The 26,188-nt window shown below is 45.6% G+C and overlaps 1 protein-coding gene across 1 annotated transcript in view; it reads left to right on the forward strand.

Annotated features, from left to right (window-relative positions):
• The window catches only part of LOC126484718 (juvenile hormone esterase-like), a 362,359-nt gene that overhangs the window by 237,140 nt on the left and 99,031 nt on the right, over positions 1–26,188 (forward strand). Inside the window, exon 5 of the mRNA XM_050108314.1 lies at positions 11,260–11,459. Within this exon, the coding sequence (XP_049964271.1) occupies positions 11,260–11,459 (200 nt within the window). The remainder of the gene's footprint in view (positions 1–11,259; positions 11,460–26,188) is intronic.

The raw sequence follows: 26,188 nt of genomic DNA on the forward strand, positions 1-26,188 counted from the left end.
TGTAAACTCCCTTAGTGTCACTCCCATGAACGCCAGCCTAGATGGGTTCTCCACAATCCCATCTGGAATGCTTTCACCTCCATTGTCGTTCTGAGCTCCCCGTTAAATGGAGGCATTGACAAGGCTGTAATAATGGAACAGTAGCCATTCTATCAGCAGCTGTCTTAGAAATCCCCTATTCTTTGGGTCCCCTTGGTGGACCTCGAAAATCACAGAGGCCATCAGTGATCATAGGCAGGCTCTCCAACACCATAATCGGCATCAATCAATCTATAACCTCATTGTCTTTATACAGCTCCATGCCTGGGTCCACCACTTAATAATATGATGTAAGCAAGAATGCTTGGAATGGTATTTTCGACCAATGGATAACATACGCATCCTTCACAGGTTTGGATGAAGATCGACACCTCTATGGATACGAGTTTTCAACAGGTGTACTTGGTGTTTCCTTGAACGGTGCTGTTTTCACTGTCCCAGATGCTGTCGCCAAACATTTTGCTCTGCTTTATGCTTGAGCCTCTGCGTTGGAGAGTTATCAGCTTGCCTCTCCTGTCCTTAAATAGTGGATGGAGTGATTGTACTTTATCTTCCGTTACACAGTACCTGGAGTCCTACAATGCTCCATTAAGTGAATGGACACCTTCAGTGCCCTAGCTCTTTGTCCTGATACAGCCCCAGCGCCAGACCACATCCACAACCAAATGCTCAAACGCCTATCAGTGGATTGTCAGCGTCATCTCCTTACCATCTTCAGCTGTATCTGGAGCGAAGGTGAGTTCCCTTTTCAATGGCGGGAAAGCATCATCGCCCTGGTACTGAAACAGGGTAAGCATTCCGTAGAGATGGATGCCTATTGCCCAATTAGTCTGACCCGTGCTTTGTGTAAGTTGCTCAAGTGCATGGTGAGCCATCAGCTGTGTTGGTTTCTTAACCCTTGGGGTCTTCTGCCTTTGTCCCCATGCAGTTTTCTCCAAGGCTGTTCCACTGTTGATAGTTAGGTTTGGCTGGAGTCTGTCATCAGAACAGTTTTTGACGAACTTCAACACCTTATTGCTTTCTTCTTCGATATCCTGAAGGTTTATGACAGAACATGGGGACACCACATCTTCGCTACCTTACATGAGTGGTTTCTCCAGGGCCTGCTTCCGATTTTTGTCCAGAACGTCTTGTCACACTGTACTTTCCGAGTTCGAGTTGGTGCTTTCCACAGAACCCCCATACCCAAGAGAATGGCCAGGGCTCTGTATTGCGTGTTCCTCTCTTTCCAGTGGCCATCAACAGTCTAGCAGAAGCTGTGGGGCCTTCATTATCACCCCCTTTGTATGCCATCGACTTTTGCTTGCACTAGTGTGGGTGTAGCTGAACATCAACTGCAGGGCCCTATTTGAAAGGCGCAGTCGTGGGCCCTAAACCTTGACTTGCAGTTTTCTGCCGCCAAGACTCGTGTCATACATTTCTGATGCCATCATATTGTTCTTCAACAACCACAACTTTACGTCGAAGTCCAATCACTCAACGTGGTATAGACTTATCACTTTTTGGAACTGGTCTCTGGTTCCTGGCTGACATGGGTTCCTGATCTTCACTTAAGCAAAGGTGCTGGCTACATCTTGGCACACTTTGATGCCTCAGTACCACTAGCTGAACTGCAGACTGCTGTACCCTTCTGCAACTATACAAATCGATGATACCATCCCATCTTGATTATGGGAGCCTTGCATATGGTTCAGCAGCACCCTCAGCATTGCAATCGCTGGACGCAGTAAACCACTGTGGGGTCCGACTTGTAACAGGAGCCTTTCAAACTAGCCCTGCGAATGGCCTACTTAGAGGCAGAGTTGCTCGACAATAGATCAGGCACACCAACAGCTACCCAGTTACGGTATACACAATCACAGCTCCCCTTAACATCCGAAGTACTGTGTGCTTTTTCCTAATAGGGAAATCCATCTCCCACAATAGATACTCAGAACTATGGTACAATTGCAGTTAGACTACCCACTATCGCCTCTTGTCAGGGAGCAACCACGTATTTCCCTATGGCATGTATCCCAACCTCTGATCTGTCTCGATTTATCCTTTGGATCAAAAGGTTCAGTTGACCCAATGGTGTTTTGCCATGTATTTCTGGCTGTCCTTGATGCATTTCGAGGTTGGGAAGTAGTATACACTGATGGCCCAATGGTTGTTGGGTGAACCCATTTTGCACATGCACATGCAAGGTGCAGTAAACTGTGCTGCTTTCTGAATGGATGCAGTGTCTTCACTGCTGAATTGGTGGCCATCAAACAAGCTCTTAGCCGTGCTTGTTCTTGCTTCTAACCTGCATCGACTCCCTGAGGAGCCTTCTGGTTATAGGCCAGTGCTACCTTCATCACCCATCATCAATGGCTATCCAGGATCTTCTTTGTGATCTCAATCAAGCTAGACAGCCAGACATCTCTGTTGTGATTTCAAGAAATGAACGAGCTGATCACTTGTCAAATTTGACAACCGATTTTGGAAATGGGGGTTCGCGATGTACGCTCCCCAGTTAATGTCTGACGCTACACCAGTTCGCCTGCAGAGTCTAAGTCCCTTATCAGCGGCCTTATGTAACCAAGGTCGTTCGCTCCCTATATAAGCGGGCAGTGCACGCCAGCGGAATCATTCCGCTGTGAGCTTTATCTGCAACAGCATTGAAGCACTATGCCTCGTCGACGTGTGTATCGTCAACGCCGCCACCGCATGCCTGTCTACAAACACATAATAAGCCTCGAAAATAAACTTGGCACAAATGCCATCGGTTGCTGGAGGTCTGGAACCCGGAATGGCCCACCCTGGACTCCCCAGATAAGCTGAAGGCAATAAAAGAGATTGTGACCACGTGGCAGTCTTCCCCCTGCGCCTCCCACAGGGAATCCACTGTTCCTTGTTGGCTATACATTAGCCACAGTTGGAAAACCCATGGCCGCATTCTCTGATGTGAGGACCCACCTGATGGTGGCCTACATCCTACCACACTGCTCAAATCTGGCTATTTTGCGGCGATCTCTTAAGCTTCTTCACATGCTACCTCGGGTGCTAGTGGACAACGCCAAAGTGGCTGACCTGGTTTTACATTTCACCCATGAAGATGATTTCTGTTTGTCTCTGTGATGTGAGACGCTTTGGACTCATTGACTGTCTGAGGGCTTGGAACGGCACTCCTCGCCTGCTCTGGCCCAGGGGACCCACGACAGCCCTTTGTCAGCAGTCTGGCCTGGCCCCTATCCTTCCCAACATTTTCTTCTTCATATTTGTTATATTTACCGTTTTTAATGTTTTATCTTTCCTAAAATTTTATCATCTTGTCTGTGCTGCTCATTTTCTTGGGGTAACGGACGATGAGGTGGTGCTGGCGGGTGAAGAAGGTGCATATCCCACCGTATCCCATGCCGTGGGGTTCTCCAACTGCATTCTGGGCAGAGCAGCTCGCCCACCTTATAATCTTTCATTGCCCTCCTACTTCGCCTTGATTATGTCTCTGTCTTATTGTAGTTTGCTTACAATAGAGCTTTCCAGAATTTGCCTTTTGTATCGTTCTTCTAAGGATTATTCCTGATTTGATATGTTTAAGATGAAGGAGCTGGTGACTTCACAGTTTGTTCCCTTTAACTCCAACGATCAACCAACCAGGACCTGTAACCAGGACCTGTACATGCCACCAAAACCGAATCAGGTGGCCTTCGGTTATTTCTTATCCACAAGACACTTATTTAAAGTACATTATGACACTCACCCTGCCCCTTCATGATCGAGAGCTGGGACTGGTTAACGTTTTGGCGTGGGCAGTTTCCCTCTATGGGAGCAATATGTGGAAACTATGGAACAGTCAACATGCCTCTCTAAGGGGTGGTCCCTCATGACCCCCGGGAGTCGATCATGCACATCGCAACAGAGCTCTCCCATGTATCGACACTGATTCTTGAGCACAGTTACGCCATCTCAGATCTCCCTGCAACACGCCCACTGAAGACAACAGCTTTTTACACCACCCTTCTGTGGCCGACTCCGCATAACGTGGTAGAAACAAAGTACCCAACAGCCCATTGCCCACATGTGGGGAACGATACACCGCCACTTTCTACCCACTAACGGGCGCGCGATGTGGTATCAAGCGACCAAGAAAAAATATGTGATGAGACGCCGGCTCCATACTACTGGATTAATGGACTTCCCCCTCCGCCATGGCTATCGCCCTCTGGATACCGATGAAATTCATTACAATGTGTGTAGTTGTCTGGCGTTTGGCGATTGTCACAGAAGATTTTATCTTGTTACTTCTGCTTCACAGCTGGTGTGACCCAACCTCGGACTCTCCTCTGTCCGAATGACTGTTGCTTTCTCCCTGAAAAACGTCATGTACTGACATGGCTCAAGGGAATGGCAATCGACTATGTCTTCGATAAAGAGGAGAAAGAGGAGCTCGATTTCTGGTGGTACCCACAAAATGCTCACAACGCTCTCAAACGCACATCCAGGTACCATATGCTCTTCACAAAGTATTTACGCAGCGTATACGTTAACTCCTCCCCCTCCCCACGCTCATCTTGGCCTTTCACGTAGCATCACACTGAAGACGAAGTCCTGAATTGTAAGCAGTGAGGAAGAAAAGAGATTGGCTGATTCATGGAAAGTTCCATTAAAAAAAAAAAAACTTTAAAGTAGATGCCTGTAAATGGAGAGGTCGTTGGATCTAATCTCGGTTGGAGGACAGGTTCTTCAGCCTTCGTTATAACCTAGCCTTCTCTGGTCAACGCTGTGAGGAGTCGTCAGAAATTTTGTGGTTAAGATCCCACAGTATACTGTAGGTCCCCTTTCCCGAATTGGATAAATGTGACAGGTTAGGGACGAGCAAGTCGCCTAAGTGATGTCCAGTAGGAAGACCTGCACCAGGCCACTGACCCAGAAGAAATTATTATTAATATTCCTACATTGAAGAGCCAAAGAAACTGGTACTCCTGCCTAATATCATGTAGGGCCCCCGTGAGCACCAGACGTGCCGCAACATGACGTGGCATGAATTCGACAAATGTCTGAAGTAGTGCTGGAGGGAACTGACACCATGAATCCTGCAGGGCTGTCCATAAATCCGCAAGACTACGAGAACTGCATGTTGCAAGTTATCCCAGATATGCTCAATAATCTTCATGTCTGCGCAGTTTGGCGGCCAGCAGAAATGTTTAAACTCAGATGAGTGTTCCTGGAGCCACTCTGTAGCAATTCTGAACGTGTGGGGTGTCGCATTGTCCTGCTGGAATTGTCAAACTCCGTCGGAATGCACAATGGACGTGAAAGGATGCAGGTGGTGAGACGAGATGCTTATATGCATGTCACCTGTCAGAGTCGTATCTAGATGTACCACGGGTCCGATATAACTCCGACTGCACACGGCCCACACCACTGCAGAACTTCCGCCAACTTCAACAGTCCACTGCTGACATGTAGGGGCCCTGGATTCATGAGGCTATTTCCATACTCGTACACGTCCAACCGCTGGATACAATGCGAAGCGAGATTCGCCGACCAGGCAAAATGTTTCCAGGCATCGACAGACCAGTGTTGGTGTCGACGTCCCCAGACGAGGCGTAAAGCACTAAAAAGCACTGCATGGAAAAGAAGCATAATTCGACCCATCCCTAAGATCGAAAACCCGCAACTGCCTAGTGATTACCGACCAATTAGCATACTGCCTGCTGTTTCCAAAGCACTTGAATATACAGGGTGATTCAAAAAGAATACCACAACTTTAAAAATGTGTATTTAATGAAAGAAACATAATATAACCTTCTGTTATACATCATTACAAAGAGTATTTAAACAGGTTTTTTTTCACTCAAAAACAAGTTCAGAGATGTTCAATATGGCCCCCTCCAGACACCCGATACTCCAACTCGTTCCACACTCTCTGTAGCATATCAGGCGTAACAGTTTGGATAGCTGCTGTTATTTCTCATTTCAAATCATCAATGGTGGCTGGGAGAGGTGGCCGAAACACCATATCCTTAACATACCCCCCATAAGAAAAAATCGCAGGGGGTAAGATCAGGGCTTCTTGGAGGCCAGTGATGAAGTGCTCTGTCACGGGCTGCCTGGCGGCCGATCCATCGCCTCAGGTAGTTGACGTTCCCTTTGCACAAACACCCATTCTCCGTAAACTGTTTATACCAACGTTTAATACATCACCTATCAGGAGGTTTAACACCATACTTCGTTCGAAATGCACGCTGAACAACTGTCGTCGATTCACTTCTGCCGTACTCAATAACACAAAAAGCTTTCTGTTGAGCGGTCGCCATCTTAGCATCAACTGACGCTGACGCCTAGTCAACAGCGCCTCAAGCGAGCAAATGTACAACTAAATGAAACTTTATAGCTCCCTTAATTCGCCGACAGATAGTGCTTAGCTCTGCCTTTTGTCGTTGCAGAGTTTTAAATTCCTAAAGTTGTGGTTTTCTTTTTGAATCACCCTGTATTGTTCATGACCAAATTACTGAACACTTGCATGAATTCAGCCTAAATGACAAATTTCAATCCGGTTTCCGTAAACATCACAGCACAATCACTGCTCTAATTAAAGTAACTGATGACCTGAAATATGCCATCGACAATCGAAAGGCAACAATATTGACGCTACTGGACTTCAGCAAAGCTTTTGACACTGTTAACTTTGACATATTGCTCAGAAAAATGCAACAGCTTAATTTCTCTGATAGTGCAATGAGATGGTTTGAAAGCTACCTAGAAGACAGACAGCAATGTGTTGTCTGCGTAAATGAAAAATCTTCCTGGAAACATGTTTCCTCGGGAGTGCCACAAGGATCAGTCTTAGGACCACTTTTGTTTTCTTTATATGTCAACGATATTTCGTCGGTTCTCTCCTCCTGTAAATATCATTTCTATGCCGACAACCTCCAGCTCTACCTAAGCGTCAGACCCGAAGATGTAAACACTGCAATCGCTCAGATGAATGATCTGTCTTCAGTAGTGACATGGGCGAAAAACCTAGGGCTTAAACTAAATTTAAAAAAGACGCAAGTAATCTTAATAGCCCATCAGAAATTAATAATTTCAGATTTCCGCGAACGGCTACCTCCTATTCTGCTCGACGGTACTCCAATACCATATCAGAAAACAGTGAAGAACTTGGGTGTAACATTGGATGAGCATCTCAACTGGGCGGAGAATACAGTCGCAGTGTGCCGAAAGACGTCTGCTTGTCTCTATGCTCTCAAAATGTTTCGGAACATATTTCCACAGGACTTGAAACGCCAGCTCGTGCAAGCACTCGTTCTACCGAACCTGCACTATTGTGATGTGATTCAACAAGGCATGAGTAGTGAAAGCAAAAGACGGCTAGAACTAACCGTGAATGCCTGTGTGCGTTACACCTGCAACATTCGCCAATATGATCATGTTAGTGCTTCATACTCCGAGCTAGGGCGGCTGCGGCCGGACAAATTGCGTGACTACCACACTCTATGTCTACTTCACCGACTCCTCATCGCGCAAGCACCCCAGTACCTTGCTTCAGAGATTAAAAACCTGTCATGCCATCATAATCGAAACACGAGGTCACTCTTATTTGGTATCCTAACTGTGCCCGCTCACAAAAAAAAAACTTTTGCAAACTCCTTCTCAGTTGCCGCTGTCCGCCTCTGGAACAAACTGCCCCTTACCTTCCGCAAAATTCAATCTCCTGCTGCTTTTAAGAAGAAGTTGAAGCATTTCCTACTATCATCCTCATAAAGTTCTCCACAAAATTAATGTACAAGGCCAATCCTCTCATCTGTCAAATAGCAAAGCTAGCGTCTCCTATCTTGCTCCTGAGATGCCTTCCTCTTCATCTATCTCTATTAGCCACGCAATCTTCTTTTCCTTTATATTTCCCTAATTATGTTTCATCATGTCTCTCTATTCTTCTCCTCCCTTCACCATGAGTCTCCCTCATACTCCCTGCTGCCAGCACTCCTGTCTAAAATCTGTCTCTTCAATAATGTCTAATTATAACAGTACTTGTGATCTACAAATATAAACTCTATGTGTATGTATTTTTCCAGGTGTACCTTTCTAATTGTTTATTTCACTTTTTGTACTAGATGTAGTTTAACATGCCTACTAAAACATATGAATGTAAAATAAGTAGAATGCCTGGTTAGATGTAAGAGAGGGCCTGATGGCCCTAATCTCGCCAGGTTAAATAAATAAATAAAGCTTTGTGTCGTGCAGTCATCAAGGGCCTTCGACTCCGAAAGCCCATATCGATGATGTTTCATTGAATGGTTCGGACGCTGACACTTGTTGCTGGCATACCATTGAAATCTGCAGCAATTTGCGAAAGGGTTGCACTTACGTCACGTTGAACGATTCTCTTCAGTCGTCGTTGGTCCCATTCTTGCACGATTTTTTTCCAGCCGCAGTGATGTCGGTGATTTGATGTTTCGCCGGATTCCTCATATTCACGGTACACTCGTGAAATGGTCGAACGAGGAAATCCCCATTTCATCGCTGGCTAGAAGAGGCTGTGTCCCATCACTCGTGCGCCGACCTTAAGAACACGTTCAAACCCACTTAAATCTTGATAACCTGCTATTGTAACACCAGTAACCGACCTAACAACTGCGCCAGACGCTTGTCGTCTTATATAGACATTTCCGACCGCAGTGCCGTATTTTACCTGTTTACATATCTCTGAATTTAAATGAGCATGCCTATACCAGTTTCTTTAGCGCCTCATTGTATGAATAACTCTGTACAGTTCTTAGTATAATTTTACAGATATTAAATCATTTGTTGCTAATATGAAGAGCATAAATATGTTTGGAAGGAGTAACAGCATTGGTCGTATTTTTTTGTTTTACTATCCGCAAAATCGATTTTCGGTCACTTAGTGACCATTCTCAGTGCTAGAAGTTAAAAATTTCACATAACGATCAGAGAGTATAAAACAGAAAATCACAACTACACTTGCGTATGAACATAACAGTTGGTAGGAACATATCTGTAATATACAATTTGTGAGAGTGCAGGACAGGTAAAAGATAAAAAGACAATGAAAAAGAATAATATATGAATAACATGAAATGAGGTATAACTCAGGTTTTTAAAAAACATAATACCCAGCATCTGGCGTGGGAAGTTAGAAGTTCAACGTTCGTGATTTACGTAAAATGTTACGTTAAGACTAAGGAGTCAAATATATAAAAAATATTAATAGTACGAACTTATTATCGATCTGTTTTATGTTTTGTAAGTTTGTTTTTTTAAAAACAATACGCCAATGTATTTTAGATGTTTCCTTCCCCCTTCGTCTGCTATGTGTTTTACGTACATTTTAAATTTGAATTACTTCACGATTCACAAATGCACAAGATTTATTTTGTGTTAATATCTCGCAAAACCAGTAATATTAAGTCTTCACGTGACACGTGTCACATAGAGGGCGTTCCAAGCCCTGTCACACCGAGGTCTGCTGAACAAGTGCATGTACACAGCGGCCTCAGTTTATATGATCAATCTAAGCTTGTTGATACCAGTGCCTACCAATTTTAATTGTATACTACAGGTATGTTCCTACCAACTGTTATGTTCATACGCAGGTGCTGTTGTGATTTTGTTTTATACTCTCTGATCGTTATGTGAAATTTTTAACTTCTACCACTGAGGATGGTCACTAAGTGACCGAAAATCGATTTTGCGGATAATAAAACAAAAAAAAAAAATACGACCAATGCTGTCTCTCCTTCCAATTATATCCATTATCTGGTCGTGGTGCACAGAACACTCCATGGAGTCGCCAATCAATAAATACAGGGTTATTACAAATGATTGAAGCGATTTCACAGCTCTACAATAACTTTATTATTTGAGATATTTTCACAATGCTTTGCACACACATACAAAAACTCAAAAAGTTTTTTTAGGCATTCACAAATGTTCGATATGTGCCCCTTTAGTGATTCGGCAGACATCAAGCCGATAATCAAGTTCCTCCCACACTCGGCGCAGCATGTCCCCATCAATGAGTTCGAAAGCATCGTCGATGCGAGCTCGCAGTTCTGGCAGGTTTTTTGGTAGAGGAGGTTTAAACACTGACTCTTTCACATAACCCCACAGAAAGAAATCGCATGGGGTTAAGTCGAGAGAGCGTGGAGGCCATGACATGAATTGCTGATCATGATCTCCACCACGACTGATCCATCGGTTTTCCAATCTCCTGTTTAAGAAATGCCGAACATCATGATGGAAGTGCGGTGGAGCACCATCCTGTTGAAAGATGAAGTCGGCGCTGTCGGTCTCCATTTGTGGCATGAGCCAATTTTCCAGCATGTCCAGATACACGTGTCCTGTAACGTTTTTTTCGCAGAAGAAAAAGGGGCCGTAAACTTTAAACCGTGAGATTGCACAAAACACGTTAACTTTTGGTGAATTGCGAATTTGCTGCACGAATGCGTGCTTTGTGTCTGTTCACTTCACCATTAAGAAAAAATGTTGCATGATCACTGAAAACAAGTTTCGCACTGAACGCATCCTCTTCCATGAGCTGTTGCAACCGCGCCGAAAATTCAAAGCGTTTGACTTTGTCATCGGGTGTCAGGGCTTGTAGCAATTGTAAACTGTAAGGCTTCTGCTTTAGCCTTTTCCTTAAGATTTTCCAAACTGTCGGCTGTGGTACGTTTAGCTCCCTGCTTGCTTTATTCGTCGACTTCCGCGGGCTACGCGTGAAACTTGCCCGCACGCGTTCAACCGTTTCTTCACTCACTGCAGGCCGATCCGTTGATTTCCCCTTACAGAGGCATCCAGAAGCTTTAAACTGCGCATACCATCGCCGAATGGAGTTAGCAGTTGGTGGATCTTTGTTGAACTTCGTCCTGAAGTGTCGTTGCACTGTTAATGACTGACTGATGTGAGTGCATTTCAAGCACGACATACGCTTTCTCGGCCCTTGTCGCCATTTTGTCTCACTGCGCTCTCGAGCGCTCTGGCGGCAGAAACCTGAAGTGCGGCTTCAGCCGATCAAAACTTCATGAGTTTTTCTACGTATCTGTAGTGTGTCGTGACCATATGTCAATGAATGGAGCTACAGTGAATTTATGAAATCGCTTCAATCATTTGTAATAGCCCAGTATGTTTTATCTTCTTTTAATATTTATTTTTCTGCTACCTTCTTGCTAAAGAGTGCTATCGTTGAAATTTCGCCGACACACTGAGGTGGGACTTGCCGCGTGTGCGCAGGCCTGTTCCACAAGGTGATCTGCCAGAGTGGCGTCACGTTCGCGGCGGCGCTCAACAGCCCGGTGGCGGACCGCTCGTGGCGGCTGGCGCGGCACATGGGCCTGCCGGCGGGGGCGTCCTCCCACGAGATGCTCGACTTCCTGCGAGGCCAGCCCGCCAGGGCGCTGGTCGAGAACCAGATGGCCGCGCGCTCCCAGCAGGTGAGCGAGCTGCTACTGCCGCCGCTGCTTGCTCGCCTCGTCCTGCTGACGAAAGGGTGCTGCATAGTGGGAGACGAAGTCGTCACACCGCTCCCCCTGCGGCCAGGGGCTGAGGTGGCGACTGCGAGCAAAGAGAAAGATCAGTAATATACGTATAAAAGTTGAATAATGTCTTGTAAGTAGGCTGTTTAGGTTCTTATATTGGTAACGCCACCGCCACGTGGCGCTCTGTATGAAAATCACTCGCTGTTAGACTTGGCCACTCTTTCTATGTTTCGATACAGTGTATCGATATCTGGAACTGTTTCAGTGTTTCGGAACGGCTGTGGTTCACTGTTTCGAAACAGTGGCGTTTCATTCCGCCCCTGTCTCGGATAACCGGACCAGATTCGATCTCGAGCCAGACACAGAAACTGTGTCTTTGTTTCAAAATAAGGCTGTTTCAGTCCACCTGTGCTTGGAACGGACTAATTGTATCGAAACAGTGATGTTTCATTCCGCTCTGTGTCGGACTGAAACACAACATACCACTTCGTGAAACACTTTCAAGGGTGTCGAAATCTTTTTGAGAAGCAATAGCATGAAGCTTAAGATATCCTAAAATAAAACTTCGTTTCTAGCTGACTGTCCTATTCCGAAATAGCGTAACATCTGCTTCATAAACTCTAACCAAACAATAAAACAACGCATACTATTCACATTCAAAATAATAAATATGTGAAAATCATTCAATTAAGTTATACTTTTTTTATAACATACGCTTCTCTGTTCATGTACAATAATCATATTAAGAAACGCAAGTAAGCCTACAACATTTTGAATAAAAAAAGGCGTAGAGTGACAGTTATTAAACATATACATAAATCTGATGTAGGTATAATTGCAAGCAATCTGTTCGACGTATCACTGATAGTGTAATGGTGAACGGGAAGGGCTGGGAAGCATGGTGAATTTATAGTAACGGTTCAAACACCTTGAAAGACAAAATTTTTTCTGTTATATTATGTTATTTATTCGAATTATTTGTGAGTTTATAGTCACTGTGCCTATTATCCACAACGATTCCCTTTGTGTGCATGGAAATTAGCAGGATGGGTATATTACCCACACTAACGAAATGTGGGAATCCCAGTAGCATATCTGTTGTTTCTGCAGTTTGCACCCACCTCCAGTTCCGTTCGTGGTGGTTCTTCTGTCTTCAGCTATGGCTGTCCTCAGCCAATTGAAAACTATGAAACTCACACGAGACGAAAGCAGCGCATTAGCTGCATGAAATACGAAATTGCCAAGACGCCTAAGTGATAGATTCATACTTTCTGCGATATGATTAACACTCTCGCACCTCATTTGTGTTTATATGGACATACTTATACAGTAGACATTCAAGATGATAAAATGTGTAGGTTTATTAGATTACAAAACACAGACTGTTTCACTGTTTCGAAATAACGTATAGAAACATTACATTGTACTGTTTCATTTGTTTCGAAACAGTTGCGTGTTTGAGTTTGCCCATCTCTACTGGCTGTGCTGTGTTCAGTCTGTGGCTGGGTGGCATTGTTGGAATTTGCTATTGTAGTGTTGGGCAGTTGGCTGTTAACAGCGCGTAGCGTTGCGCAGTTGGAGGTGAGCCGCCAGCAGTGATGGATGTGGGGAGAGAAATGGTGGAGTTTTGAGAGCGGATGATCTAGACGTGTGTCCATCAGAAACAGTAAATTTGTAAGATTGGATGTCATGAACTGCTATACATATTATGACTTTTGAACACTATTAAGGTAAATACATTGTTTGTTCTCTATCAAAATCTTTCATTGTGCTAACTACGCCTATCAGTAGTTAGTCCCTTCAGTAGTTAGAATCTTTTATTTAGCTGGCAGTAGTGGCGCTCGCTGTATTGCAGTAGTTCGAGTAACGAAGATTTTTGTGAGGTAAGTGATTCATGAAAGGTATAGCTTATTGTTAGTCAGGGCCATTCTTTTGTAGGGATTTTTCAAAGTCAGATTGCGTTGCGCTAAAAATATTGTGTGTCAGTTTAGTGTTGATCAGAATAGGTAAAGAGCGAAATGTCTGAGTACGTTCAGTTCTGCTCAGCTGTTTGAGAATCAAATAATGCAAGGGGTTTATCAGCACAGTAATTCATTAATTTTTCTAAGGGGACATTTCAAGTCTTTATGTTACAAGTTGCAGTCACCGCCAGGTGGGACTACAGCTGTAATCAATCCCATCAACGCTCAGTTCGAGCCAGAGCACTCTGCGTGAAGGTGGGAGCGTGCGGCAGCTTGCTGACAGTTACCCTTTTTCACCTGCCGTCGGCATGGAGCTCTCTCTGATTGAGGAACAGCGCGTCAACATCAAGTTTCTTGCAAAGCTAGGCAAGAAAGGCCGTGAGATTTTTGAGTGTTTGAAACAGGTTTATTGAGACAATTCTCTGAAGGAACCAACCGTGAACAAGTGGTTAAAAAGGTTCCGGGATGGCCGAGAAGAAGTGAACGATGACCCTCGCCCAGGACGCCCGTCGACATCGAGTTCCGATGCAAATGTTGGACGAATTCGGGCTTGTGTTCCTAAAGACCGTAGATTGACAGTCAGAATGATTGCTCACGAGCTGTTAGTTCCCAAAACAATCGTTCACGAAATCCTGATGCAAAAACTTGAAATTGTGTGCGAAAATCGTACCGAAGCTCTTGACGCCAGAACAGAAAGCAAAGAGGGTTTAGTGCTGTGAGGATTGGTTGGAAGCAGAGGAACGAGGGGACTTTCTCAACCGAGTCATCACTGGAGACGAGTCCTGGTTTTACGAATTCGATGTGGAGCTCAAATCTCACAGCAAGGAATGGAAACTAGCAGGACAACCGAGAACAAAAAAGTCGCGAAAATCAAGGTCCAATGTGAAGACAATGTTGATTGTTTTCTTTGATACTAGGGGCATTGTTCACAAGGAATTTGTCCCTCCCGGCCACAGAGTGAACGGAAATTTTTACGTTGAAGTTCTGACACGTCTCAGAGCTCGTGTGGCCCGAGTTCGACCGGAGTTGGCAAAAGAGGGCAGGTGGATCCTTCATCTCGACAATGCGCCCGCTCACACGTCGCTAGTTGTGCGCGAGTTTTTGGCCCGAAGCTCAATCACCGTGACAGACCACCCGCCTTATTCACCCGATTTAGCCCCGTGTGACTTCTTCATGTTACCGAAATGCTAAATGGTGCTTCGGGGGCAGCACTTGGGAGATGTGGAAGCCATCAAGGCGGAAACGACACAGCAACTGAACATCACAACTGAAGACTTTCAGCAATGTTATCAACAGTGGAAACGGCATTGGCAGAAGTGTATCGCGTCTCAGGGCGAGTACTTTGAAGGAGACCATATTGTAATACCTGAATAATTGTAAACTAAAGTTATTATTCAACTTTTATACGTATTTTCCGGACAAACCTCGTATGTGTGTGCAAACTGCGAAGGAGATTCTGCTCGGGTGCGTATCTTATCTGCCAACCGATTATTTATGGCCATTAGTGTACAATACTGAAGAAGCAAATTGTGCCCAATTGCGATACTTCTTGACAGTTCGAAACATTGTGTTGGCCGAGATCTGAATCCAACTAATTGTCTTTTGTAACGGAATATTGAGTACTTGGAAAGGGAGATCTCTAGACAGAATAAAGATGACGGAATTAGAGGATGCGCTGCGAAAAATGAAAAAGAGGAAGTAACTAAATAGACGCCGATCTGTTCAAGTGTACATCCCCTCTTATCAGATCTTGGTTCCTTCTCTTCATCAGTTAATTCTGAAGAATAAAAGAAATTGCGACGATCTCGAAATTAGCCATAGTAGCATATTTGAGTGAGGAGATAGACGGCACAGCGTCGTGTCCCGGCATAGGTTGTAATGGAACTTGAATTATGTAACCATTACGGGAGCTCACCTCAACCTCTCGATACCAGCAATATTCTACTGTATTTCTGTAAAGTAGTTAACATATTTCTGAGACAACATTCAGATTTGATTTCATTAATGTAGAGGTACTTTGATGCAGCTCACCTGAACCTCTCGATACCAGCAATATTCTACTGTATTTCTGTACAGTAGTTAACATATTTCTGAGACAACATTCAGATTTTATTTCATTAATGTAGAGGTACTTTGATACATCGATATGTTTATATTGCAATGATATCATTCTTATGTGAATTCTTTCTTTTGTCACTATTATCTTTGACGTACTTGTAACTCTGATTTTTGGGTGCGTAAGCGGTTATTAAAGAGGCAAGTCTTGGACGTCATGTTGGAAAGACGCAAATTGTAGTTAATTTAAAAATGTGAATTTTAACAGTGAGGAAGAAATTTTCAAGTATGTTTTATATTGTGAAGTGATGTTTTGTGAGTTACGTGATATTGCAATAAAAGTAATAAAAAAGAAGTGTAACTTAAAAATTCGGAGTGCTGATTACTTTTTTACATCACCATTGTGCTAACTTGCAAAAGTTTAATCTTCAAGAATAGTTTATGAAACACGTCTATAAAACTTTTAAATATCGCAGAATAACACCTAGGCCTCTTTGCATCCGAGCTTGGAATCATCACTACCTAGATTTTCGACGATTGAGCCATGAGTTCACAACGGGACCAGCGTGGGAAACACGAAAAGATGAGTTCAAATGGCTCTGAGCACTATGGGACTCAACTGCTGAGGTCATTAGTCCCCTAGAACTTAGAACTAGTTAAACCTAACTAACCTAAGGACATCACACACATCCATGCCCGAGGCAGGATTCGAACCTGCGACCGTAGCGGTCTCGCGGTTCCAGACTGCAGCGCCAGAACCGCGCGGCCACTTCGGCCGGCCAAAAGATGAGTGCCTAGTTTAGTCATCATTTCTTGAAATGACTTTATTAACTGTGCTCTAATGACACCTGCCACATAATACACTCCTGGAAATGGAAAAAAGAACACATTGACACCGGTGTGTCAGACCCACCATACTTGATCCGGACACTGCGAGAGGGCTGTACAAGCAATGATCACACGCACGGCACAGCGGACACACCAGGAACCGCGGTGTTGGCCGTCGAATGGCGCTAGCTGCGCAGCATTTGTGCACCGCCGCCGTCAGTGTCAGCCAGTTTGCCGTGGCATACGGAGCTCCATCGCAGTCTTTAACACTGGTAGCATGCCGCGACAGCGTGGACGTGAACCGTATGTGCAGTTGACGGACTTTGAGCGAGGGCGTATAGTGGGCATGCGGGAGGCCGGGTGGACGTACCGCCGAATTGCTCAACACGTGGGGCGTGAGGTCTCCACAGTACATCGATGTTGTCGCCAGTGGTCGCCGGAAGGTGCACGTGCCCGTCGACCTGGGACCGGACCGCAGCGACGCACGGATGCACGCCAAGACCGTAGGATCCTACGCAGTGCCGTAGGGGACCGCACCGCCACTTCCCAGCAAATTAGGCACACTGTTGCTACTGGGGTATCGGCGAGGACCATTCGCAACCGTCTCCATGAAGCTGGGCTACGGTCCCGCACACCGCTAGCCCGTCTTCCGCTCACGCCCCAACATCGTGCAGCCCGCCTCCAGTGGTGTCGCGACAGGCGTGAATGGAGGGACGAATGGAGACGTGTCGTCTTCAGCGATGAGAGTCGCTTCTGCCTTGGTGCCAATGATGGTCGTATGCGTGTTTGGCGCCGTGCAGGTGAGCGCCACAATCAGGACTGCATACGACCGAGGCACACAGGGCCAACACCCGGCATCATGGTGTGGGGAGCGATCTCCTACACTGGCCGTACACCACTGGTGATCGTCGAGGGGACACTGAATAGTGCACGGTACATCCAAACCGTCATCGAACCCATCGTTCTACCATTCCTAGACCGGCAAGGGAACTTGCTGTTCCAAGAGGACAATGCACGTCCGCATGTATCCCGTGCCACCCAACGTGCTCTAGAAGGTGTAAGTCAACTACCCTGGCCAGCAAGATCTCCGGATCTGTCCCCCATTGAGCATGTTTGGGACTGGATGAAGCGTCGTCTCACGCGGTCTGCACGTCCAGCACGAACGCTGGTCCAACTGAGGCGCCAGGTGGAAATGGCATGGCAAGCCGTTCCACAGGACTACATCCAGCATCTCTACGATCGTCTCCATGGGAGAATAGCAGCCTGCATTGCTGCGAAAGGTGGATATACACTGTACTAGTGCCGACATTGTGCATGCTCTGTTGCCTGTGTCTATGTGCCTGTGGTTCTGTCAGTGTGATCATGTGATGTATCTGACCCCAGGAATGTGTCAATAAAGTTTCCCCTTCCTGGGACAATGAATTCACGGTGTTCTTATTTCAATTTCCAGGAGTGTATCTTTGTTGTTGCCCGAAAATGCAATATTTAGCAGCGTGAGCAACACTACAATCATAATTAGTTTTTGACCTTTGTTGTGGTAGGGTTGTTAGAAGGTCCAGGTTTCCAATGTAGTGTTGGTGTGGCCTGTGTGGCCCAGTGAGGACGTTAACGACACTGCGAACCTTTATAACGGAGATGAGAGGGGGAAGAATCTCCCTGGCTCCTTAAGGCAGTGTAGGCAGTTAGTTCTTTTCACAAGGGGATTAAGATGGGATATAAGCAGCACTGGTCTCTCTTAAACCAGTTAATTTTACTGTTAACGTAAAAGAGATCTGGGACGTCAGGCCCTTTATCCTTTCTTCTGTATAGAGTTTCTTACAAGTTCCTACAGGCTCAGCCAGATGTCTTCTCACAAGGGAACCTCCCCATCGCAACCCCTCAGATTCAGTTATAACTTGGCACAGTGGATAGGCCTAGAAAAACTGAACACAGATCACTCGAGAAAACAGGAAGAAATTGTGTGGAACTATGAAAAAAATAAGCAAAATATACAAACTGAGTTGTCCATGTGCAAGATATGCAACATGAAGGAGAATGTAAGCTCAGGACCGCCGTGGTCCCGTGGTTAGCATGAGCAGCTACGGAATGAGAGGTCCTTGGTTCAAGTCTTCCCTCGAATGAAAAGTTTAATTTTTTATTTTCAGACAATTATTTTGCGAAGCTGCACAGGTACACAGAGCAGTATTGTTTACGTGATCGTGTGTCAATTATCAAAGTTCAGGTACTCACACATAATCAACTTCGCTTTCCAAAATTCCAGGACATGTTCAGATTTGCTTAGACATATGCAGGATTGACGGTCTACACACGGAAAAATTTGAAAACGTTAAAAGCGTATGTTTTGACAGAGCACAGGGAAAACTGTGCGACTGTCAAACTGTTGCATTCATTTGTTGTAGTTTATGTGACAAACTCTTATGTTTTCATCACATTTTCGGGAGTGATTATCACATCCACAAGAAAACCTAAATCGGGCAAGGTAGAACAATCTTTTTACCCATTCGCCAAGTGTACAAGTTAGGTGGGTCGACAACATATTCCTTTCTGGTGACGGCATGTGCGTCACATGTGTCGTATAGAATATATCAGACGTGTTTTCCTGTGGAGGAATAAGTTGACTTATGACCTTGGGATCAAATGTTTTCGGTTCCCATTGGAGAGGCACGTCCTTTCGTCTACTAATCGCACGATTATGCGGTGCGGTGGCAAAACACAGACACTAAGCTTATTACGGTGAACAGAGGCGTCAATGAACGAACGGACAGATTATAACTTTGCGAAAGTAAAGAAAGTAAACTTTTCACTCGAGGGAAGACTTGAACCAAGGACCTCTCGTTCTGCAGCTGCTCACGCTAACCACGGGACCACGGCGCTCCTGAGCTCACGCTATCCTTGATGTTGCTTATCTTGCGCATGGACTACTCAGTTTGTATAGTTTGCTTATTTTTTTCATAGTTCCACACAACTTCTTCATGTTTTCTCGATTGATCTGTGTTCAGTTTTTCAAGGCCTATCCACTAAGCCAACTTATAACTATATCTGAGGGGGGTGCGATGGGGAGGTTCCCTTGTCAGGGTGATTCTCGTAGTTTATCACTGCCGACAGAGACTATTTGCTACAACTTACTCTGGTAACTGCTGAATCACTGGCCCTCGGCCTGACTATTCAATCACTGGCTCCTTGGCGTGATTCGCACTGACTGGGAGACGAGTACTGGACAGTGACTTGTTCCTACTGACAAGTGAAACTCTGTAAGATAACTACATGAGACAGAGACAGGCTGTCTCTGTTCAATACTATTCAGATGAAAAGGTAAAGTTGCTAACTATCTAACAGTTGCAATTGCGTCCACCCGAGTACCACCGTCTTCTCGTGGCCGGAGTCTTTATCGTCCCATTCGTAGCGGCTGCTACCCTGTCGAAGCAGCTCGGTGTTGCACCCACTTGTGCTTTCTTCAACTTCTGTGCCGACTCTGCCTTTCGCTGCTCCTGAAGGGCTGTGCAGCTCGGACACAGTACCTTGCACCCGCTTTCCCCTAGCTTCTTTTACCGTCTTCCAGAACATTCTGAACTTACATCGGTTTCCTCTCTCGTGTAAGGATCCGCGGTGGAATATTCCTACTCGCCCTACGAGGCGTAGGGCTTCACTGCTGGTGTTTACCCGTTCGTGCTGTTTATCGCTGGCTGCACCTTCCCTTGCCGTGCACTCTACATCTACATCTACATCTACATCCATATTCCGCAAGCCACTGACGGCTTGTGGCGGAGGTTACCTTGAGTACCACTACCGGTTCTCCCTTCTGTTCCAGTCTCGTATTGTTCGTGGAAAGAAGGATTGTCGGTATGCCTCTGGGCTCTAATCTCTCAGATTTTATCCTCATGGTGTCTTCACGAGATATACGTAGGAGGGAGCAATATACTGCTTGACTCCTCGGTGAAGGTATCTTCTCGAAACTTCAACAAAAGCCCGTACCGAGCTAGTGAGCGCCTCTCCTGCAGGGTCTTCCACTGCAGTTTATCTATCATCTCCGTAACGCTTTCACGATTCCTAAATGATCCTGCATTTCAGTACAATTTTCCATTGTTACAACCTCTCGATATACCACAGCGTCATCAGCAAAAAGCCTCAGTGAACTTCCGATGTAATCCACAAGTTCATTTATGTATATTGTGAATAGCAACAGTCCTACGACACTCCCCTGCGGCACACCTGAAATCACTCTTACTTCTAAAGATCTCTCTCCATTGAGAATGACATGCTGCGTTCTGTTACCTAGGAAATCTTCAATCCAATCACACAATTAGTCTGATAGTCCGTATGCTCTTACTTTGTTCATTAAACGACTGTGGGGAACTGTATCGAACGCATTGCGGAACTAAAGAAACACGGCACGTATCTGAGAACCCGTGTCTATGGCCGTCAGAGTCTCATGGACGAATAGCGCGAGCTGGGTTTCACACGATCGTCTTTTTCGAAACCCATGCTGATTCCTACAGAGTAGATTTCTAGTCTCGAAAAAAGTCATTATACTCGAACATAATACGTGTTCCAAAATTCTACAACTGATCGACGTTAGAGATATAGGTCGCTGGGCCGTTTGGGTCTGCCTGAGAATTACTGGATGAACCTATATAATATGTTTTATTATATCTTTATGATAGTTAAATAGTCTGGGGCCTTGACAGCAGTGAGGATTATACAGGCGTTGAACGGAAATGTGGAAAAACCAAAAACGTATTATCGTGCCTAATACGGCGTAGGAAACCATCTGGCATTCAAAATAGCTTCCAGCTGTCTCAGAATGGATAAATACAGGTTCCGTAATGTTTTCAAAGGAATCTTATACCATTCATCGTGCTAAACAGTGGCAAGTTCTGGTAACTATGATGGATAGCGATTACGCAACCGTCTCTCCAAAGTAGACCACAGAGGATCATTAATATTAAGATCTGGTGACATCTGGTGATGAGGAGAGATACGGCAATTCATGTTTATCTACCCCAGACGGACCTCTCCATTATCACGAACTGTTAGAGTTAGTGGAAGAGCTATCTCCCCTCTTCCTCATTTTCGGGGACTTTAACGCCCATAATCCTCTGGGGGGTGGCGACACTGTGTCTCATAGAGTCTGGGTACAAAACGCCTCCTTTCGGAATTGGACATCTGCCTACTTAACGCTGGAACTACAACACATTTCAGTGCGTCCACGAACATTCTCAACTATCGATCTCACAGTTTGCAACCTGAGTATCTTACCCCTGATTCAGTGGCACGACCATTTTCCTATCGTTCTCTCCCTCCCCAGTCACAGGCAACTGGTCGCTTCGGAAAGCTGACTGCCAGGCTTTCTCTTTTACACCCACTTTTGCAGCCCGTCATACGACAGATATCAACAGAAGTGGTACAGGGTACTACTGACGCTATTATTCAAGCTGCAGCAGCAACGTTACCCCACTCCTCTGGCTCATCCCTACGCCCACCGGCGCCATGGTAGTCTGAAGATGTAGCCACAGCTATCAGGGAACACCGCAGGGCGCTCCAACGGCACAAGCGCCATCCCTCTACAGATAATTTGATAGCTTCAAGAGATACGGGCGAAAACGCGGTTTTGAATAAAGAAAAGGAGCAGGAGTGTTGGAAGCAAAATGCATTATCTATGTGATCCCACGCCTCATCGTCCCAAGTGTGGACTAAACTCTACCGCATTGCGGCCATCCACCACCTACGGCGGTTCCTGGCATCCTTGTCAATGGTAATTTCTGCACTGATCCCGCGGTACTTGCCGAATGCTTTGCGGCACTGTTCGCTGAAGTATCCTGACCCGGATACACCTTACTGAGCTCCTCCCGCTCTCCTTCCATGCACATGACTCTCTATCATACAACATTTTGGTGAATGGGAGCTTTACAGCATTTTTGCAGAGTGTCGAGATATGGCCCCTGGAGCTGACAAAATCCGCAACCAAATGCTCAAACATCTTCGTGTCGACAGCATGAAACATATCGTCTGGCTTTTTAATCGTATCTGGTGGGAAGGAGTATTTCCTTCCCAGTGGCGGGAGGGTATTATTATTCAAGTCCCGAAACTGGGAAAGGACCTACATATTTTAATCAACTACTGGACAATCTCTCTGACGAGTGGGCTGTGTGAGCTATTCGAATGAATGGTCAACCGCCATCTTTGTTGGTGCCTTGAAGCTGGAGGGGATACATCGCGATTCCAAAGTAGTTTTTGGACGCTCTGGTTCACCACAGATCATCAGTTTCGTCTGCAATCTGCAGTGCACAATGCTTTTACCCGACGCCAACATTCGATTGCTGTATTCTTTGAGCTACAAACGGCATGCAATACCACCTGGCGACATCACATCCTACGTATATTGCATGAGTGGTGTCTCTGGGGCAGTCTATCCATTTTTCCATCCCTCCAATTTCTGCGGGTCCAGATAGGTTCGACTGTCAGCAACAAATATGTGTAGGGATCTGGAGTCCCTCAGAGATTGTTTCTGAGTGTAACGCTGTTCGCTATCGCCATGAATGGTATTATAAATGCAGTTAACCCCACCGTCTCTGTAGGTGGATGATCTTCGCCCGGTCTGTGCCTCCGCATCGCTGTACACCGTTGAGGGCCAACTTCAGGGAGCTGTCTGGGGAGTACACGACTAGGCTCAGAATCATGGCTACCAATCTTCTCCTACCAAATCACGATTTGTGCATTTCTGCCGGCTCTGGACTGTACTCCAGCACCCAGAAATTCATCTAGGTGACCAGTTACTTGAATCTGTTGAATCTTCTCAATTCGCAGGTATTTTATTTGACCAGAAGCTAACTTGGCTGCTGCATGTCTGCCGGCTCAAGGCAACTTGTATGAAGAAGCTGAATGCTCTCCGATTTCTTAATCACTCCTCGTGGGTTGTGGACCACACAGTTCTTCTGAGATTTTACAAAGCGCTGATTTTATCTCGTTTGGACTATGGATGTGTTGCCTAAGGTCCAGCTTTCTGGATCCCGTTCACCAAACTGGCGTTCAGTTGGTAATGGGGGCCTTCTGTACAAGCCCTGTTGAAAGCCTGCTGGTGCAAGCCAGTGTCCCACCGGTGCAGGGCAGCGGTTTCTGGAAAATTACACAGTCACAATGTGTCAGATGACCGCTCACCCATGTCACTCAACTCTGTTCCACAACCAGCAGTTCAGGCTGTTTGCGCATCGCCCAAAACTGGGTAGACCACCAGTGATCCAACTCGATACTCTGCTGAAGGACCTCCAAAAGTCTCCATTAGCATTCCTAGAGCTTCCTCTCAACAAACCACCCCCCTTGGTCTGTCCCTCTCCTGTGATATGGATGGACCTCTTTTGTGGACCCAAGAAGGATACTGATCCTACCCTTCTCCGACACATGTTTCGTTCAGTCCTCCGCGATTATTCTAATTCGGTATGCATCTACACGCGCGGATTGAAAGTCAACGACAGGGTTGGTTACGCTTTTCCACATGCAAAATCCGCTTTTTCAAATGCATTGTATACGCTGCAGTGTTGGTTGCCATATATCAGGCTTTGCTTTACATCAGATCCCTGGCCATGACGAACTTTCCCTTCTGTAGCGTCACCATTTGTTTAAAAGGGATATCTCTGTGCTATCCCAAAAATCTTTTGGTCGTCCCAACATCCAGAACCAACAGGTTGACCTCTACAGCTATGGAAAGACAGTGACGTCCATCTGGTCACCGAGACTCATAGGCACTCCAGGAAATAAACTCGCCGACCGTCTAGCTAAAGACGCAGTTACAGAAGATCAACTTGACTTTGGAATGCCGGGTACCGACTTACGATTATAGCTTCGACGCAACATTTTGAGGCTCTGGGAACTGGAAAGACGGGCTACTACGACTCAAAACAAGTTGAGAGCGGTTGAAAGGTCCACTAAGGTGTGGCACGTATCTTACGAGGGCTCTCGGAATCATGCCATTGTGTTGCGCCGGCTACACATCAACTACACACGACTCACCCAAGAGTTCCTTCTGCGTTGGGAGGATTCTGCTCACTGCAGCTGCCGTAGGCTACTGACGACAGTGCATGTTCTTGTCGAGTGCGCTCTGATGGCCAATTTCATGCGTGCTCGGGCCAGTACCAAAGCGTTGCATTTCCCGAGGGAGAGAGAATTTTGCACTTCACTATAATACTCCTCCACTTTCAGTGTTACGGGTGGTTGTAGTGGGGAGGGGTGCTTCCCCCTGCGGCGGGGAGCCCCATGCCACTGCAGGTTACTTTCTTTCCCTCTCACTCTGTTTTGCCTGTAGACCCTCTCGTGTAAGATGCTGCGTGACTTATCTCTACTTTCTTTTACCTATCGTGTTACAACTACTGTTACGCCCTTTTTCAAACTTGCTTATATATTTGGAGCGGCTAAGCCCGTATTTTTTCGCTTTTTACGTTTTTACATGTTTCACTCGTGAAATGGAGGGACTGCTGACCCAGCAGTTTAGTCCATTTAAACACGTAGTCATCATCATCCAGTAATAATCAACCGCGCTTTTGTAGAAATGGAACGCCCTATCAAGAGAACTCCTTACCGACCTTATAGCCAGCATGGGAGCTTGTTGCAGAGCATATACTGCCGTAAGTGGTGAACACGCAGTATACGTCCCACCTTTTGTAATGTCCAGGAGACCTTCATAAATTACACAAACTTCAGTATAATTCCTGTCTTTGTATAAAAGTGTCATTCCTGTTCGTTTTTTTACGCATTCCTGTCTGTTATCTTCTGTATTATAATGAATCCTTCTATGTATGGTTCACGTTTCATCGAGATGTGTTATTTGTCAGTTGCACGTCATGCGAAAGTTACTTTTTTCCGTACGTTTTGCCCACCAGTATGTAGAGATACAGATAATGAATGTGCTGTGGTTGTCGTACATCGGAGGCTTTGCAGATACGAAAATCAGGATACGTGCTTAACATTCTCTGCTGCGATTTGAGGATCAACTCTGTCTCTAGCAGTAGTAAGAACTGGTTGGAATTGCCTGGCATAGGGGAAAATGAGTAACAAGTGAAAGCAAGTATGGCTGGAGACCAAAAATATTTTTATTCAACCGGGGAGGGGGGGGGGGGAGCTGTAAATTAAGCTTTTACTAGAGCAGCGTCTTACACAATGTCAGCTAGTGTACATTTAAATTATTCAGGTACTGTAATAAGGCACACAGTTTTATCATCATCATCTTGCGAATATTCTGTCGCTGGCGCCACTTCTTGTTTCCTGTACTCTAGTTCCTCCGATCCTGCCAGTCTCCTTCTTGCAGTCCTGTGGCATCCATTGCGTCCCGGACCTGTCGCCTACAGCTCCTCCAAGGTTGTCCACGCTCCTCCTTTGCACTGGGGTTACTACCACTCTTTCTCTCTCTTTGGCCATCGGCAGTCGTCCATCGTTTCTGGATATCCATGCAATTTTCGACGTTTCATCTCTAAGATGTCGGTGTTTTATTTATCAGCATACCACAGGCTGTTTTGTGGCACCATGTCATAGGCCTCTGCAAATCCTCGAAGACTAAATATATCTCTGCCCCTCTGACAGTTCTCTTTTCTGTTGAATTCCGTAATGTAAATTTTCCATCAATACATAAGCGCCCTGATCTAAAACCATTCTGTTCTTCACATATACTGTCTTATGCTGATGTTTGGTACACAGTCCAGCTTAGAGATACCGCAACTTTGCCCCCAAAGTCCATCTCTAGCAAAGGAAACTTCCTTCTGACATTTGTTTATTACCCGCGTTTCTGCTCCGTACGTAGAGGTGTTATCAACAGCTGAAGAGTATATCACCTGTTAAGCCCTTTTGTGTTATTCT

The sequence above is a fragment of the Schistocerca serialis genome, chromosome 6 (genome assembly GCF_023864345.2).
Source record: "Schistocerca serialis cubense isolate TAMUIC-IGC-003099 chromosome 6, iqSchSeri2.2, whole genome shotgun sequence".
In the NCBI taxonomy this organism is placed as follows: domain Eukaryota; kingdom Metazoa; phylum Arthropoda; class Insecta; order Orthoptera; family Acrididae; genus Schistocerca; species Schistocerca serialis.